At 33.8% G+C, this 20,475-nt stretch overlaps 2 protein-coding genes across 5 annotated transcripts in view; both read left to right on the forward strand.

The window, feature by feature from the left end:
- The first annotated feature begins 5,367 nt into the window (after nucleotides 1–5,367).
- for (cGMP-dependent protein kinase for) overlaps nucleotides 5,368–20,475 on the forward strand; it is a 124,425-nt gene continuing 109,317 nt past the window's right edge. The window contains exons 1-2 of one of the 4 annotated variants that reach the window (XM_036358718.2): nucleotides 5,368–5,503; nucleotides 10,002–10,633. The gene's annotated coding sequence lies outside the window, so the exon portion shown is untranslated. Of the gene's footprint in view, nucleotides 5,504–5,548; nucleotides 5,681–10,001; nucleotides 10,634–20,475 lie in introns of those variants that run through there. The other 3 variants (XM_036358724.2, XM_036358717.2, XM_036358723.2) reach the window with 3 other exon arrangements.
- LOC106624190 (vitelline membrane protein Vm26Aa) lies at nucleotides 12,560–13,175 on the forward strand. The gene has a single exon (XM_014243877.3). It carries the CDS (start codon nucleotides 12,649–12,651, stop codon nucleotides 13,021–13,023), a length of 375 nt encoding a protein of 124 aa, XP_014099352.3. The 5' UTR covers nucleotides 12,560–12,648; the 3' UTR covers nucleotides 13,024–13,175.

A 20,475-nucleotide genomic window follows, 5' to 3' on the forward strand; every position in this document is an offset into this window, starting at 1 on the left:
TTTGAGTTATCATTTTTAATAACTGGTTGGGTGACGTAACTTTGGTTGGTAACAAAAATATTTTCTAGAAAATTGTTGCTCATTTTGGTTGGTGGTGCATCAAAGTGTTGACTCGGCAATTTTTCTGAAGCTTTAAGCTCGGTTCATGATATAATATTTAACGCTGACTAATAAAATACACTCAATCTTGTAAAGTGCTTGGACTTTATTAAATTTAAACAGCTTTCCTTAGAATTTCGCTTAATCAGGTGTTAAGGCCTACTTTTCGATTCACCCATATTATTATTAGTATTTGCTAAATATTTAGTTAAAAATTAAGGTTATAACCTTGCAACGTATTGCATCAGAGTATAATAGTTTTACTCAAGTAAGATAGATCTAGAGATATAAATCTCAAAAAGAACTGTACAAGTATATTGACACGAATTTGCTTTCAGATATCGATGTGAGCTAGCTTGAGTAAACTTAAGTAAAAAATGAGATATCTTGTTGAAGATAAGCGCTCTGAAGAGATTGTTATTGGACAAGGACAGAATTGGATCCTTGCCTATAAAACGCCTATAAATTGCCGTTGGTTGAAAAAATTTACAAACGCCAGAACTTAGTTATCATTAAGCTACTAAACTGAAGTTCTTGAAAACAGTCTGGAGGTGGCGAGCTGCAGAGAGGTACAAGAGAATCGGTGAGAGGTGGATAGAGCTGAGGAAAAGCGGAAAGAACAGTTGAGAGCCACTGAGATTCGATGAGAAACAGAAAAAAACGTTACGGAAAAATCGAAGCATGGAATTTGAATCACTTGATTTTACGCCTTATAGATATAACAGCCAACATGTCTAAGATACCTAAATGATCAAGGAAATCCATCTACACCATTCTTTAATTTTCATGTGGTCCAACGACATGATGATTTTACCCCTCTTAAATACTCTTCACACTTGCCTTTCTTATAGCATAAAAGTGTATAAAAAGATCTTTATCTTGATTTTAATCTGTCATGTATGCTATAGGGGTTCGATCTGCGCAATATGTTCGGAGCTTGAAGCGCTGCCTTGGGCAATAATCTATGTTAAATTCCGTGAAGATATCTTGTCTAATGGAAAAGTGGCATGATTTTCATCGGTCAGTAATAAAATATGCTATCGTGGTCTGATATCGGCGGTTTCGACAAATGAGTAGCTGCTTGGGGACAAAAAAAAAACGTGTGCAAGAACGATATCTCAAAAACTGAAGGACTAGTTCGGGTATAAAAAGACAAACAGATGTGCATGGCTAAATGGCTAAATCGACTTAGCTCGTCACGCCGATCATTTATAGATATGTATATATAATTTATAGAGTCTCTGACGTTTCCTTCTGCATAGCGTATAGTTTTGTATTAAATGTTTGGAACCCTTTCGGGCTGTCTGATTATCGCTTTCGAGCTTAACATGAATTCAATCACCAACAAATTTGACGAAAAACTCGGACGAACTACTTGTATTATAAAGGACCGCAGAAACTATTTTGTGAAGATTTAATTTACTTTGCTGAGTTCCAAGTGCATGCTTATGGTATTTCGCCTTCTTTTTGATATTCTTAACACTCATCTTCAATAATTTCCACATATTACGTTGTTCACAAACCCTCAAGCTCTACTTCAAGTTTCAACAGCCACAAGTCGAATTGACGCTCGCATTTCAATCGAATAACCCATAACCTACAATAACAACATATCGCCTATTTCAATTTAACTTAAATGCGAGAATTTTAATTTGCAACATTTCTCTCCCCCACACAGATGCCATAAAATTCCTTTTTCGCTTTTAATTCAATTTCGCTAATTTATAAACAATTTCATTTGCCAACTTTGAGTTCTGGCAGCAAATTGCTTGTGACACTAAAACCCAACAACAGCAAATGCGGCAAAAGATAACTGTAAAGAAGAGAGTTCAGTTGGAATAATATAATAAAGAGTAAGAACAAATACGAAAACAAAAAAATAATACGGAAAGCCGAAATTAAAAACGAGAAAAACAAATCAAAAGCCAAAAACAAGTCTTTTACAAAAAGCAAACTAACTGAGCAACCAACGGGAAAGCAGGAGCTAACGAGCAAAAAGACATCTTATATGCAGGCACCGACGTGCACACATTTATTTACAACGTGCACGAAGAAGTATTGGAATGAGGCGAGACGAGCTGAGTCGGCAGTGCTGCTGCTGCTGCTGCGTCGACTGCAGTTGGAGAAATGCTGATGCGAAGATTTAATAAATGAAATTGGTGTGTGATTAAAAACACAAAAACCAAACGAAATCCATCTAATCAACTTTGCTCGCCCCCACCCCCGCCAACGTCACGCAGTCGACTGTGCGCCGCAGCTATCACTTACACACACACGCACGACTGTCGTAACAATTACAAGTATGCACAAATACAAATACCCACTCAGCCAAATAGCAAGTGTACCTAAATACAAGTATGTATGTATGTGTACAACAGCAATAACAGCAAGCACAGGAATTCAGCCATTTTGCAATGAGTAAGCTAACGTCGTCTTGCCGTCGGTAGACAGCAGCGCACAGACATCTTCAGCACCACTCGCAGATATATAATGTGTGTGTGTGTGTGTACTTGCTGTTGCTGCCTATATAACCCGAGATGCACTGAATATGAAGATGAAGCAGCTGCAAAGAAAGCAGTAGAATATGAAATCACGAAAATAAAAAAAAATCGTATGACTGTGTGTTCGCACTCATACACTTGCAATTGGGGAATGTGCAGGATGGGCGGAGCTACGCTTATGTGCTGAGTGTGTTGGTGCATTGTAGAGCGCCTGTAGGGATGACAAGGCAATATTGGGTTATTTCTAAAATTTCATCTACCGTAAAACTGATATACAGATGGCGCGCTAAGCTAACCAAATGGTTTGTGTCAATGTTTAACTAGAAATTGAGTATTGCTTTTTGAAATGAAAAGCGCAATTGATGTGACTTATTGCACACTTTGCCTAATTATTTGAAATTATCTGAGAAGCAAATAATATATCAAGATTGTATATCAATACTCGGAAGTCCTGGTACTACCTACGCCTTAGCACGTTGATTATATAAAAAGTTTAATCAAATTTATATATAAAAATCAAATATTGTCTTATTTCGAAGTTCAATCTCTTTATTTTTTATAAGTGCTGTTTGCGCAATTATTTCGTTGGTTAACAATTTTTTCTCAACACTTTTCAAAAAGGAAAACCAAATACTTTAGCTGGTGCTAGTGTGCTCAACACTGACAAATAAAAAAAGTTGCATTTTATGCTCATTAAAAACTAAAATTACACTTAAATAACTTAAATTGCATCGAAATATCATTCAGATATCTAACGACATCATTCTAATGGTGTTTGATTTGATAATGCTTGAGATAGAAGTAACTTCCAGTAAATTTTATGAGAAAGGTCATCAAAACTTCAGTAAATTTTAATAATAAAGGTATTTAATATTTCAATACATACTCACTTACCATTTATGTATATTTTGATACATAATCTCCAAGTTTTGACATTATTAGCCGGCAAAATACATACAATATGCATTAATAAGCTCCAACATTATGTCTACTTATTAATTTCACAATACTTAAGAATATTACATTACACATTCTTTAAAATTTACTCGTACATTTTTATTATTATATATATATTCTATTAGAAACTCTATTATTACAGAATAATCTGCATTTTGGAATCAAAATCACTTGCAAAAACTTATCACACTACTTTAAAAATATATACACTCAATAAACGCAAACACGCACTTTAAAATATTTTTTTACACGCAACTATAGCGAGGGAGATGCGCCAACTTCTGCACCAGAAAACTGCATTAAATTGCAACATTTGTAGTCAAAAACACACACACTTTCATAACCGGCAATTATATTTAATTTTTTTAAAGTTTGTTTAACATTTAACTATATATTAATAACAATTTATTGAAATTAAAATGCAATGCAACGAATTCAAGACGCGATTGAATTTATGGCACAAACTGTCAAAATTGACCGTTTGAGAAAGCAAAAGCAGGAAGAAGGAAAGCGCAACAAGTAATTAGGGTTGCATCCGCTAAGATTAGTTACAATTATATTTTCTAACGGAAATGGAAGACAGGTGGTTGCCATATTAAGTGTGGATACATTTTGATATTGTTGAAAATATTTAAATACGTGGTTTCCGCTTGTTTTATTCAAAATGATGAAAATTATAATTTATTGCACATTAAGCTAAGGTTTTAAAAATTAATAACAGCTTTTTCAGACACACTCTAAACTTAATATTTTTATAAAATTTTAACTAGTTCCACTAAACATACTATCATTGATATTCGGTATTTCCTAGACGGTATATGTACTGTATGTAATTCTACTCGCTAATCTATTGTGAGCTATGTAAATTTCCCTTGATCCCGTAGCTGATTTCCAGGAGGAGCTTCGAGAAAATGTTTCTGACGGTAAGGAAGATTTTTCTGTTTAAAATTATCTCTGATGCAAAAACAAACAAACAAATTGTTAGTACTATAGTTGGTAATAATAATGATCGAATGACTAGTTTAAATTTTGATTTTTGACAAAATGCGGCTTTACAAAATTAAATGTCGTTTATGTGAAAAAATTTACAATACAAAGTACTTAATTAATCGAAATGTTTATCAAAAATCTTGTGCCTTCTTACAAATGCGCTCATAACTGCAAAACTATTAATCATAGCAGCTGTAATTGTTCAGAGTATATTTACAAATACTTCTATATTCGACAAAATAAAACGACTTTTTTAAATTCGCAAGTGGCTTATTACTTGATTATCAGCTTAATTATATAAGACAAATCCAATTTTATTCTCTCACTCAATCGGCTTTCTTCATCCTACCCTCGCTTTATGGGGTTAAGCGCGTGGAAAACAACTGAGACGTAATTAAATTGTTAAATTACCAAAAATAAATTTTTCGACATTTTTACTTCATTGCGATTTCAATAATTTTTTTCCAATAATTTGTATACAATTCCTCTATTAAATATTCTTTAATTATTTTATAAAATATATATATACGTGTACAATTTTATAACATTCTACAGGTAAATAATTTCCAATGACAAGCAATGCAACCCTGTTTGCACTTTCGCCGATCTTTTCATACCATTTTCTGCCAAAACGCGCATGTTTTTCTGCTACTTACGTCATTCCACGCTCATTCTGCTCACCTTACTTCAGAGAATTTCTAATTAGATGTGCGCTCTGCTTATCTACATTCAATTAGCTCTCGTGGGGAGCAGGTCGCGCAAGTAAAGTGCCGCTACTAGCCCCAAACGGGTAGACAACAGATTTCAGTACGTTGCGATTTGATGTGAGGAACATTTGTATTTAGTTCGTACGTTCTCTCGTTCACTGCGCTAACATTTGTTGTCACTAGCGTTTTTTTTGTTTTATTATTACTTTTTTTTTGCTTATATATTCACTACGCTGTATTTGTACAAACGTACGTATGTATATATGTGTGTATGCACATGTGTGACGAGCTGCTGTTGTTTTTTCGAATTCCCTTCGCCTGCGCCTTCGGTCAAACGCCATTTCTAGTTTTTTGTCGTATGGTGAAGAAGGAAAAGTCGTGTCTGATATTTCATATGTTGAATTCTGCAAATTTATATTTTATTCTGTAAGTGAATTTGACCGAGAAAAAGGCTGTGATTAATACTGTGAAGTGAAAAACCTACAAAAGTGCATATGAAATACATATATTTGACAGCATGTAATTCATTTGTGCGAAGTCACATTACGTGGGCATTGAATTGCATTTTAATTTGAAATGTGAATAAAGTGAGCAAGCACTGAAATACGAAACAAATCGCCAGTTATTTTGGTGTGTGATCGAAAAGCAAATATAACAAAAAATAAAGAAATTTAACCAGAAAAACGACGATAACCTAACAAATACTATTACGTGAATAAAAAACTACAATTCGCTGGAAATTTTGTAAAAGTTAATAATGTGTGTACCTGTATGTGTATGTTTGACCATGTCGCTTCAACATTTGCCCACCGACAGCTGTGCTATGGAAAAACTTCTAACCGCAATCTCGCTAGCGCTACGCCCCACTACATAGTTTATCGCCACATACTATTATTAAACGGTTTTATTATTTATGAGGTTATTTGTCGACAATTGCCTTCAAGTTTCGCGTTTTATTGTTGCTTGCAATAAAACAAAAATATAAAATAAAAAGCAGTTAATAATTCGTAACAGTGCAAATAAGCTGCTTGAACTGCCGTAGAGCCGTCTTAATTTTGTATTGCTTTTGTTGCAACAGCTGTGTGCTATAGTCGCGTCAAATTCTTATTCAAAACAACTATTGCTTATATGTATGAATGTGTTCCAATTTGAAGCGCAACAAATGGCCCATATTGACATTGTTGAGACTTGTTCAACCATCAGCTGTTGTTGTACCTATGAACATGAACGTGCTCATTGCCATATGTTGTTGTTGGAGGTGAACGGCTGACACGGATGATGTTGCTAACAACTTTAGACAGTTTAACTGCGTAGTCTACCCACTCACCAACCAGCCAACTTTTTACTGAATTATTTTATAGCTACTCAAAATGTAGCATGCTTTGATTTTTGTTTTGTAAACAATGGCAAATTGACCAGCAGTTTGACGCACAGCCGGCGCGTTATGTGACGTGTCAAGAAGTGGTGCAGAAAATAAAAATAAATTTGATTTGATTGTGACCACAGAACGTATAAAATAATATACAGATGTATGTACATATATACATATATATACATATACATGCATAAATGTGTACATATGTATGAAAATATAATAAACTCATGTTTATGTGTCACAAATGTAAACACGAAAAATTTTATCGAATTAAATCCTATTTGTCACTCTTTGGCCGCTTGATGGCCCTAGCTAGCGTACTGAGAATATGTAGGTGTTTAAACTACAAATATTGGAGCATATTCTGTATAAATTGGACTTTTTAAATTTGTTTATATATTTATTTTAGTATGCTTTGTATGTGTGTTTTAAATTATAAACAGTTTACATATTTCGATATATTTAATTTATTTATTTTACCTTAATTCTTAAAATTAAGTTATTTTAATGAATTATTTTATGTGTTTACACATGACAAATTTTATTTATTCATTTTAATCAGAAAATGTATGTATTTTCTATTTTATAATATATAATTAATTTTTATTATTTTAATACTTTATGTAGACAAATACAAATTTCTGTATTTCTTAATTTAGCTTAGTCTTTTGTTATATCCTGAACAGGGTATATTAAGTTTGCCACGATGTTTGTAACAGGCAAAAGAAAACGTCGGATGTATATAAAATATATACATATGTATGTATATTTATAAAAGATAGGCATGACGAGCTGATTAGATTTGGCCATGTCCGTCTGTCTGTATATACGCGAACTAGTTCCTCAGTTTTTGAGATATCGTTCTGAAATTTTCTTTTCTTCCCAAGAAGCTGCTCATATGTCGGAACCTTTCATAACGGACCACCACTTCCCGTATGGAACACTTTTTTATTTTACGAGATTTAGCACGGATTTTTATCGAAGACAGCACTACAATCTCCGAACACATTGTTCAGATCGAAGCACTATAGCATATAGCTGCCATACAAACTGACTGATTAAAATCAAGATAAAAAACCTTTTATAACTTTTTATACATACATACATTTATACATATGTATATATATATCAGTCAATATATTAGATATCTTAGCAAAATTAAGTGAACGTGAAATATTGATTATATTATAGTTTAATGCTGAAAATATGTGTATTAAGTTTACGAATTACCTCAACTCTCATACTACAAGTACGTAATATATTAGTTTTCGTTATTTTAACAAATCCAATGCCGATCTTATGTCGTTCAATGTGTGAGTTATACAAATATTTATAAAATTGCTTGAAAGTATGTTCTCAAATATATAATACCTCAGCAATGGCAAAATTAACTCAATGAGCCCATCCTTTTCTCTGTCCCCAATATAGCCTGTATAATAGTTTCCGACTTTCCACCAGACAAAATATGTGATAATAAAATTAAATGAAGAACTTTTTTTTAAGTTGCTGGAGTATAAAGTGTTGGGTTACACCCGCACTTAGCACTTCCTTGCTTGTTTTAGCTATATTTTTATTAATTTTTTAATATTTCTATTATTTTTTTATACCTTCATTATTTTATATTTTTATTGTTTTTCATATTTAAATAAAAAATATATTTATTTTTCAGTTAATTAGATTTAAATTATGAAATTCTCATCTTTCGCTAGTATATTGGATTAATTGTGCTTTATTCCAACTTTTTTTTTATTTTACTTTGCATTAAGTAATTACGCTTAATAAAATTTGATTTCTACAATGTAATTTAATTAAATATTTTATTAATTATGCATTTCTGTCTGTTCATCTACGATTCCTTTAACAGCTATTGTCTCTTGCGATTTCTCATTTAAAATAAATTCAATGCCCCCAAAACCATTACGCACACGCTTGAGAATTCCTTTTGTAAGTGCATTTGTTTGTAGTGTGTGTGTGCACATACTGACGTCTGCGGCTGTGAATTAGATTATCAAATCAAAATACAAAGCTTAAGCTCCAGCAACATACGCACACACATATATAACTATGCCAACATATGTTTGCTAAGCAAACAACATCAGCACCATCTTCAACTAAAATAGCAACAGCATTAACAAGAAATATAAATTTTAAGCTAGACTTATATAAATAAAAATCCATGCAATAAAAAGTTAAAAATAGCAAATAGCAAAAAAGCCAAGCAAAGGCGTGCGACAACGCAAATGAAATCTACTTTTGTGCTAACACGCACTCCACCCCTCCCGCACAGTAGTGACGGCACCGCCAGCGCCGCAGTCGAACTTGTTATTCATTGAGTGGCGTGAGCGCGCTCGCCGTTGAACAGCGAGAAGCGGCGACAAAGCAAAACAAAAATAAAAGCAAATAAGATAATAAAAAGACATTAAAATAATAAAATATAAAAATAATAAAAAATGAGAAAATAAAAAAATAAAAATAAAATATAAAACGCGAATGAATAAACGAAGTGTAAAGCAAATCATTAAAAAGGCGGCGTAGCTTAATGAGGCGCGGCTCAGCCGTGTTATTTCCAAGCACAAGCAAACAAACGTCCAAATATGCACATAAGCACAAACCCACACACGCACACACACACTTGTACTCATATGCATGTAGTATGTGTGTGAAGCCGCAGACTTTGCAAAAAACGACGCGATGAAAGACAAGTGCATAAAACAACAACAACTTGGGGGCATACAAAATAGTTTTATTAACAAAAATACAACAACAAAAACGACGAGCAAATTAATAACAACAAAAAATATAAATAACAAAATAATAAAATAATAAAGAATTCTGTTGCATTCTTCTAAATTTGCATTTCCTGTTGTTGCAGCACCGGCTGCGACGACTTGTGGCTTTTGTTTTTGTACCAGACTAGCGCTGATGCGGATTTGTAACTGTTTTGCCGCTAAAGCGCACCCTCCTCACAAACACACACGCACACATACATAAGTACACATGAGATTGCTGCTGCTGCGGTGCATTCACCCACGCCGCAGCAGCGTCAGCGCCTTTACCACCCGACCGCCCAACTGCCTAAGCGACAATCCGAAGTTGACAGCGCACTCGCCGGTCGTTGTTCGTCTTCACTCAATTGTGCATGTCAAGTGCAACAATGTAATCGTTTGTGTGTGTGTGTGTGTGCACTTCGTTTGTTGTTGCTTGCAGCTACAACAAGCACTCGGCAACGTTCACCGGCTGACACAATCATATGTTTTCTCTCCGCTTCTTGCACAGCAGCATTCTTTTGACTGCATTCTTTTTCTGTATTTGCTTTTGTTTCTGTTTTTGTTGTTGTTAATTTTAATTCACCGACTTTTTATTTTGTGGCAGCACGTCGACATCATGCTTGATAAAAACTGAAAAAAGTGTCGTTTTTTTTTTTTTTGTTTCATGTTCGGTGAAGTGACCTCCCGCACATGTGTGACATCACGCCCCTGCAGCTTTGTCCGTCTCGCGCGCTAAAATCGATGCACGCTTTCACTTTCTACAGCTCGCTGTCGCAACTGTGAGAAATTACTGTAAAAAGAAAGGCGAAAATAGTTACTGAACAACTTTGGCTGAAAAAATACTAAATCTACATGTAGAGAAGTGTATTAGAAAAATAACAACAACAACAAAAATCAACTGAATTTAAATTCAAATCAAAGTGTACTTACATACATACGCATACATTTTGTATTTTCGTGTGTTGTGGCAAGTTGTAGTGATCTCGCTGCGATCTCGTGCTAAATAAAAAGTGATTCATTCCGGTAACTTGCGGTTCTACCTTACTCACTTTACAATAATCGCTTTGTGTCGACGAAAAGTGCTTCGAAAAAAGTCGTGATTTAGTGTGTGTGTTGTTTAAATTATCCGCAACGCATTCACTTTCAACTCGTTGACCGTCTGTATACTCACCACTCAACATTGTTGGCTTTTTATTCTCCTGCTGTGACCTGTGGAATTTCAATTGTGTGCAAAATGTGAGTAGTAGTCTCTAATGATTGACGTAATTTATTTATATAAATACTTGATAAATATTTGCGTTTTTAGATGCATACATCTATACATATATATGTATATATATATTTGTTACTAGTATTAATAATAACGGTATATATTTAGTTATAAGGTGTACATTTTTTTTGCAAAAATTTTAGGGTTAAAGTTTGTACTTTCTTGCGTAAATTAGACGAAATTAGTGCGCACTAGATCCTAAGGGTATATTATATATGTTTGTAATCAAGTTATGTTCCTAATCAAAATCAACACGATTTTTCGAAAGATATGCCATCTCAATGCATTTACCATAATATAGGCGGCTTCTTGAGAAACGCACTTATTTTTACCTTCACTTTTACTACGAAACTTTGTCTTCTTATTTAATGTTGTTGTCGTGTTCGTTTATGGTTCAATAGATATACTTGTATAGGATCGTCGTATATATTATTTATGTTCGACTTTTCGAACTTCGTAAGCAACGGATTCGTTAATTGTGATATTGTGACCCATCCACTACCTGATTTATTTTCGACTGGTCAAACTATTTTGCTTATAATAAATATTAGCATTAGATACAGATATATAAGTGCAATGACGTGGCGTAGGGACGTGGCTTTAAGCTCACACCCAAATAAAAAAATTTTGATTATTTACAAACGGTAGTTATTTCTCGACTGCTTAACATACTTATGTCAAATACACTACAGTAATTCTCTCCTAAAAATCACATAAAATCTGTTGGAACATAGGAAAAGGCTTGAAACATTTAAAACTCGAGACTTGTATCGGGTTTTAGTGAGGTCTAAACTAAAAAAATAATATTATATAATACTATCAAAATTTTTTGACTTCGTTGACTTACTTCTATTTCATTATCAATATGAGCTCGTCACTGATTAAATACTGAAATTAAATGTTTGATGCCTAGATAAAACTTAGATAATGAAGTAATTGTATAATTTTATTATACTAACCGATTTGTTAACCGCTTCAAACTTATTCGTCCAACAACCATTTTTCTAAGATCCTTTCGAAAAGATTCGTTTTTCGAAACCAGCTTCAGATGACATTAACAAGATATAGGTATGTATCTGTTTTACCACTAAATAGGGTTCGAATAATCGGTGCCATCAACAGCGCGAGATTTGGATTAAATATACTCCTAACTGCCAATAAGTACTCAGCATGTAGTTGAGTAAAGTTATTTCTCGATCGAAGACTCGCTCTAAGTTTGGCTCGTTTCGACTCTGTTTAAATTTCTAACTCACCATGTTTGCCTTCTATATATCCAATATATATCTAAACTCACGCACTCTAAATTAGATATATTATACATTTTGAACCACCACGAATTGCAACACACATAAATTAAAAACTATCGGGGCTGCAACGTAAAATGTGCTAAAAAAAATAGATGCCATATGGGTACCATTTTCCCGCCATTTTTCCACAATATTGTCAGAGAAACCGTATATTAATTCATTCATTAACGTGAAAGGTATAAAAGAAAATTGCTCAATTCACGAGCCAAAATTAATTATACCAAAATAAATGTCAAGGCATTGACACCGTAATAATGTTACCTAGAATAAAAGAAAGAAAAAAAAAACTCCTACGAATGTGAATGCACTCAGTGCGAAAAAAAAATTGCAGAATCAGATTTTTATGTGAACCGGATGAACCTTCGCTACGAACTCATATTCACGTCGTGGTTAACAACACGGCAAAATAAATTGAAAGCAAAAAGTTTTACAACAAAAATTATGCATACTTCTTGGGTTTTTGCTAACCCTAGCAAAAGAAATATAACATACTTCAAAATAAAAAATAATAATTATCGAGTTCCAGAACAGTTAAAGGCTAGCCAATATAGCCGATTGCATTTTTTGGGTATATAAGACCCATCGCTAGCCGTTTGCTATTATCAGTTCACTGCGGTAGCTTCACGGTTCAAGTTATTACAAGCACCCAACCAACGCAACTCAAAACATTCACAATGAAATCTTTCGTTTGCATTGCTCTCTTCGCCGCCATCTTCAGCGTTGCATTGGCTAGTCCCACTGGTAGTGCTGCATCCGGTGTTCAGGAAGCTGAAGCCGAACAAAACGTACAAGGTGCCTACGATTTGAGCCGTTTCCGTAAAGCTGCTTATGGTGGTGGCGCCGCTAGCATTCTAGCACCTCCTTGCCCCAAGAACTACCTCTTCAGCTGTCAACCTAATTTAGCGCCAGTCGCTTGTGCCGCTCCAGCTGCTGCTCCATCATATGGCTCTGCCGGCTCCTACTCAGCGCCCATTCCAACTTATGTGGCTCCCATTCCAGCTGGCTACGCTGGTGTGGGTTACAACCCAAATCAATACTATCACTATTGAAGATCAAACGATGTGAATCTTGAATTGGCCATGGACTAGCGTTAAATTGCGAATTGGAGGAAGTACAAGTCGAATTAGTCATTAAGTTGTATCTATAAGTCATTTTAGGCGAAAAAAAAGAAAAATAAAAAAATATGATTTTTTAAAGAAAACTTTCTTTGTTGTGACTGCTTAGCTTTGGCTAAAGGCTTTATTGAGTGTTTTAAAATTCAGTTGGTATTCCATTTATTCTCTTACTAAGATAAGCTTCATCTTCCATTTCTTGGTTCGAAAGAGTTTTATGGAATTTAATATTTTTTCGTTCCTAAACAATTGGGTCGTAGCAGACTTCGCAGTAGTTCCTATTTTCGATATCATGTTCTTATGAGAATCTGTGTGAAATTTCTTTGGATATAAGAACGTCCTTGTTCTGACTATGAAACTTTCGATCTTAAGAAAAATACTAGATACCTGGTACATCTAGAGCTTCATTCATATGTATGTCACGAGTGTCAATTATTTGTAGTAGACTAAACCTTTTCGAAGTTTTGGATTTGATTCCCTCGATTGGCAGCTGCTCTGAGAACCTTTGAAGTTCATAACTGTTGAGAAATGTTCATAACTGTCGAGGATGCGAAACAGGGTTATGTTATCAGTAATATTAGTTCTACTATATGTATATTTTTAAACAAATGGTGATTTTCCCGCAGCTGAATTAAGAAATTGGAATAAATTAGCAGTAAATTGCGGATTTCAGAAATTATACCAAAATTGTTCTAAAAATACTGCTCTGTTTGGGACTTATCTTCAACAAACGTTCTTACGAATTCGTGAGATTAAGAAAACACATTAAAAATTAGATTAAAAATCATTGTTGAAAACGAAATGATCGGATTGGGCTCAAGAGAGGTGCTTTCTAGCACCAAAAATCAGAAATAATTCTGAGTGCTATAGGAAATTCATCAATATGCTTTCAACGAATCTAACCTAAAAATGTCATACAGTTTTCCCGATTTCGTTTAAATCAGTCCATAAAAAGGGGCAATGACCTCGCTCACAATTACTTATGAGAGTACTTACTATCTCTCTAATAACTTATTATTTATTTGCTACACCGTTAAATTTTATCAATGAAGTATATATGTATGTAATATAACATTTATTGCAACAACAATGCAACGTTTATATAATAAAAAAAGCTTCTGCTGACAGCAACAAAATTGAAATGACTTAAGTAAGTACTAATTAAAAATGAAAATTGCTAACAATAAGTGAATAGCGGTACTGCATGTATGTAACTGTAAATGTTTAATTTGTCATGAAAATATATGTATGTACCACAACAAAAAGTGACAGCTAAGTAGCGTTAAGAATTATGAAAAAAGTAAATAATTGCTTACTTGACAATTTAATACGCTGCTAGATCAAAATGTTTAAAAATCAGTGAACTGAAAAAAGTAGCGCGAAAGCATGAGGGAAATGAGAAAATAAAATATTATTAAAATATTATTTGGCAAAACATGTGAACAGATGTCTGGATGAAAATCTGAAGTTTATTTTGAGATATGCGCTTTTTTTGTTTTCAATATGTGATTATATTGATTTTATTTTTCATTTATATGGTACTTTGGCAAAACAATATAAATAATTAATCAATATTTGATTGGCTAAAATTACAAATCCAATTAAATTATCATGTCAACTTAATGACAAAGAGTGTTTTGTCATAATTATGCAATTATAATAATTACTTCAAGTAGACGTTACTTGACACTGAAATTAACTCGATAAGAGATGACAAGAATGTAACTTTTTGTTAGTCTCTTAACAACATGTAAAAGATTTTGTGAGCTTTATATTGTTTATTTTACTTGACAGTTGACATAATTTGACTTAGCGGTTATTAAGGCATTATTTAATATGAAGCATAAGTTAAATTACATTAGCTAGCTCTGGTTGATCAAAAAAGCTTACAATAAACTGAATAACTGCCTTAGGTTTCTAATTTATATTCTTATATGTTGACCTTCGCAGTTGTCTTCATTGTCTAAGAACTTTTTTAGAACAACTAACCTCAAAACATTACAGCTAACATATAAATTCATTATATTTTAGGCTGAGTAAACTAAGCTATAGCTAATGAGTATATTTCTGCCTAATAAGTATAATTTTTAATACTGCAATCTTCAGTAAAGATTTTAAATATTATATTATACTTGCAAGTTGCCTAAGCCTTAACGTTTCCTAAAAGTAACTCTCTCTCTACTCATGCGACGTAGACTAAGAACATATTTTAATTGTAGAAGCGATCCAAGTAACATCAAAAGCGCATTCCGAATAAATCGTACTATAAATAATAGTGATTTGAAGCGCTCATATCCGAATACATATCGCTTAAAATACCAGTTAATTAACATGCTCAGCACAATATTAAGATGAGCTCATAGTGGAATAAAGAGCAAAATTGCAAAGACAATTAAATCACAAGACAAAACCCCCTGTAGTTTTATAACATAAGTTTATGCTTATGCAAAACAATATATTTTTTAAAAAGTGTCTGTTTTTTGTGCATATATTGCCGACTTTACTAATTTAACTTTGTTGCCTGAGAAATATTTTTCGTTCTTCATTCTAAAACTTTCTAACCTAAGATAAATAGGTTACCAGATTTAATTGAATGTAATTAAAGAATCTGAATGCTAAAAGTTTATCTGTGGCATTATATGAAAGGTATGTAAGCCAATTTTATCTCGAAAATTGTGTTAAATAGAGTTGCCACCTATTTTAAATAAAATTTATCAAACATAATTGGTTGAATTAATAAAAATTTGAGTAACAGAAATACGTAGAAATGGTTTCGGCGGCTTAATTTTAAGTTTAAGTCGAACAGTGTTGCCATATCTATTAAATTTCGAAGTTTTTGTTTTTTTAAGCAAAAAATGTAATATGGTGGTTGTAATATGGTTATGTCCAAGCATTTATTTATAATAAATTTAAACGGCCACCGCAGGCTTGGGATCTGAGCTCAGTCTTCGACTTATATCAAAATGGTTATCGCCAGACAAAAATTTCGCATCGTATTTGGCTTAATATTTCGAATGATATTAAGGCAAGTTGATTCCGATTATATATTATTTATATATGTATATTATATAACACATAATAAGTAGATATATCATTTTTTTATGAAGCCAGTTTATACTTCATTTGCCTCTTTTTCTTATTAAGCTATAAATTAATTCTATTTAGTATTGCATGTAGAATAATGGTCGACTACTTCTTTAATTCCAACACAATACCTTTATAGAAACCACAAAAAGTCACTTATACTTGTATAATGCATATCTTGGTATCTATAGACTTTACAAACTCAACAAGTCTGCAGTGACCCGCATTAAGTGAAATTCTAATGGAATTCATGCTTGCTAGTTTGTGTCATTAAACTACTGAAAGCTAAATTTAAACACGCTTCACATTCTTCTCATTCATTTTAATGCAATCTAAACCATACTTCCTCTAGTCCTATGTATATAGTCTATACGAATGTATATACCCGCATGTGTAGGTATTTATCTCGTGCGCTTTGTATGCTTTGCTGGCTTGTTCATCTACCAACTCCTCTCAATTAGCATATTTGTAGGGTATTGCGCCGATCGTCGTCGCCTACCGGCGAGTACTGGCGCGCATTCCGTATACATGGGTTTCCATTTATTTTCATTTATTCTTAACAAGCAACCACTTGCTGCTAGGCTATTTTTGGAACTTGAACTGCTTGCATTACTTCATACCAACGCCCACCTAGCTCCGCTCTGGAGCAGCAATGAAGTTCGTTTACGATAAAGTGTGCTATTTTAGCTGTCGTGCGATCGTAACGTTCAATGTACGAGTCTGTCTATATATGTATACGAGTATTGTTTGCTCTTGCATTTCTACCTAACGATATATTTATATATACCTATATATCAAGGTAGGTAGGTAGGTAGGTAGGTTGATATATCAAAGTTATTTTTTCTCTATTTTACCTTATATGCTTGCAGTTATATTTATCTTCGTAGAGATTGCAAGTATATAATGTGTTTTTATTGTTGTTGTTTACATGTCGCACTGCATTCTACCAGTAGAATCAACTTGAACAGACTCAAAGCGAATCATGAAGGTACTGTGGGATGAGCTTTGCCGAAGTCTGACTTTATATTTTCCAGTATTTGGTTCTTCATTTCTCTCCTTGTATTTTGAGTTGCAGTGATGCTTTAGAATAAGTAATAATATGTAGTTATCGAATTCATGTTCTGTGTCTGCATACTGCCTTTACAATCGGGGATCCTGTAGTTTTACGCCTCTCTTTCATATCTGATAGATCGGTGCGGTTAGCGCTTTAGTCTCAATCTACCCAAATACGTACCAGAGGCGAAAATAATCAATTGATGGTAGAAAATCCTCCGAAAAGGCATCCCTAATGTAAGAGAGAAAGAGAAATAACGGTAAATTTAATATTTTTCCAAACAAAAAATGCCAGAATATTTGCTAATAGCATAAAACTAAAACTAAAAAAATATAGAACCTCCAAATTAATTAAAGCAAATAATCACTTTCACGACCTGTATGTTTTTTCAAACTTTAATCAAAAGATCACTGAAATTTTCTACTATTATTTTAAGAGGTAGATATGTATAGCTAACCTAACTTTTTTTCCAAAATTTAGTGAGACCTATCTCTCTCCTCTATCTTGGAAATATATATAGACTTTAAGTACTGCCTAAAATATACCACTTATTCGGCTAATATTGACACACTGTTGGCTGTTCGTTAAGGAATGAAATCAATTTTTTGTTATTGCGAATTTTTTCTGTGAATAATCAATGCGAAACGAGAATGGAATGTAAAAAATGGCGAAAAACTGAAGCTCTTGTCAAGTAGTAGAATGGCGTAGAAAACAGTTTGCTCTGTGGCGCTCACGAAAAAGACGCAGAGAACTTCGCAAAGTCGAAGAGCAACGTGACGAACGAGATGTTGAGACGTACTCTTGAGCTAAATATCATAACGGTTCATAAAAACTTTCTAACCAGTGTTGCCAGACCGCTTTTTCAACTAAACAGGTCTCTGCGGATCATGACTAATAAAAGACACTATCTATCTTTTTGTAATTTTTTAGTAAATCTATTAACCCAGAAAATCAGAGAACATTATTGTATTGCACTGTTTCAGAAGACAAGCCAGCATGATCTAAAAATAGTGAAGACTTGAGACCTCTACCAGAGGATCTTGTTGTGATCAGCATCGGTAGCTCAATGAGTACTAGAGATTTGCTTTGAAAACACTACTAAGCAGCATTAAATTATCCAGTGACTTCGATCCAAAGTTTATTTTCTCGCATTTTATTGCTAGATAGAACAAATTTTTTATGGTTCCTAATTTTTTGGACATATACTGTACATATGCTGCTATTTCTTCATTGCACAATTGTTTGTTTGTACATGGTAATGTTTTCGTTTTCTTTGCGTTCTGCGCGATTTATTGCCCGGTGTTTTTGCGCTCTTCGCTTACTCAAGCCGGCATCGGGCCAGTTCGCAAATATTTTCGCGTGCACACAGCCACATGTGTGATGTGAACACAAATGTGCTTATCATCCTTGCAATGTGGATATTTTTAGCATCAATGAGTTGACTAAAAAATTTAGACCTTTTTTACAAATAAACAAACAAACACATAATCACAGGCACATACATACATATAATATGTATATGCTCTTAGTCAAACATTTTATTGCAGTTGCTAGTCGGAGAATTGCAATCTTTGTGAAATTACCTTCAAATGTCAGACAATTAAGGATTCATTAGTGGTTCGGCGGGGAGCAGGAGAGGTTGCATTGCAACGTATGTACATACATATGTGTGTGTATGTGTATATTTAGTGCTCATATCGTCATTGCCCTATTTATTTGCTCATATCATTTTGATAATCGTGTTAATAAATTGGCGATATGCCATCTCCTCCGTTGCGTATTCACCTAACCGTGGTGCTAACGAGGTAATTTACGCGCTCAAGTTGTTGCTTGTCGGAGTGACATGATTCACGAGACCCTCTCAAACATACCGATTTACATTACTAAAACTGACAGTCACAATTAATGGCTAATAATAGAAATAGGCGTGCCATTGAATGAAAAAAAAAATGTGTTGCCCTTTTTAAGCGAATAGCTGAAGGTTCCATCACTGCCTTGCTATTCTTTGTGTATTCGAAATTCGGGTCTTCTCTCTCATTAACACCCAGAAGGAAACGGCGTAGACCGTATAAAATGTATACATAAATGATCAACATGATGAGCTGAGTTGATTTAGTCATGTCCGTTCGTCTGTCCGTCTGTCTGTATATATACAAACTAGTCCCTCAGTTTTTAAGCTATCGATCTGAAATTTTGAACCTGTCCTTTTTTTACTAAGAAGCTGCTCATGTGTTGGAACCGTTGATATCGGATCACTATAGCATATAGCTGCCGTACAAACTGAACGATCGGAATCAAGTGCTTACATAGAAAACTCTTTCATTTAACGAGGTATCTTCACAAAATTGGGCATGAATTATTGTCTAAAGCAACAATGTACAAGTATTCTGCGCAGAAATTGTTCAGATCAGATCACTATATCATATACATAGCTGCCATACAAATTGAACGATCGGAATCGATTTCTTGTGAAGAGCATTTGTATTTGGGAAGCGTATTATAGCTTAGGTGTAACCAAAGTTAACGTTTTTTCTTATTTATATTGAAGACCTTGTTAGCCCGAGAATTTACCGTATATTGACGGCAATATTAGTCGTGCTCTCTTATTAGTAGCTTTTCGGTTTCGAAACCTACGACCAATAAATGGTCGATCGGATCTACGATATTTTCTAAGCGAGAATTCTCGAAAAGACACTACATTGGATAAACCTGGTCAGTACTTTAAAAAGAGGGGAGTCAATTATTGCCAGATCTTTTTCCAAACGTCATAGTTAGTCATATGAAAGTATTTCAGGACTCTGGAGTGGAGTTTTGAACTCATTCGAATAATTCTCGAAGAATTTTTAGCTTCCGAATACCCTGTCTTCGTTGCTAGTTTTCTATCAGTAAGCAAAAAATGCTCTCAATTAACGGTAGATTGGTAATGATAGGCTGATTAGTGCAGTCTAACTGCTTGCTATTATTCTTTCTCTACCAGTTTATTTGATATCCAACAGTTGCTTGTTCGATTCGCCCCACTCCATGGTTCACTAGGTTCACTTTGTAGATATATGTATGTACTCTGTGCTATATTTTTACACAAAACAAATTACATTTATTTGCATTTTGCCACAAATTTTTGTGGTGTGTAACGCTCGTAGTGTTTCTAATAATGGCTATTTTGTTTCTTGACTTGTGCTAATGGCCATTATAAATATTTACTAAATATTCTTAGCGAAATTCTCAAAGTTGTCAAGTGTAAATAACACAAC

Source organism: Bactrocera oleae, chromosome 3 (genome assembly GCF_042242935.1).
Source record: "Bactrocera oleae isolate idBacOlea1 chromosome 3, idBacOlea1, whole genome shotgun sequence".
NCBI lineage: Eukaryota > Metazoa > Arthropoda > Insecta > Diptera > Tephritidae > Bactrocera > Bactrocera oleae.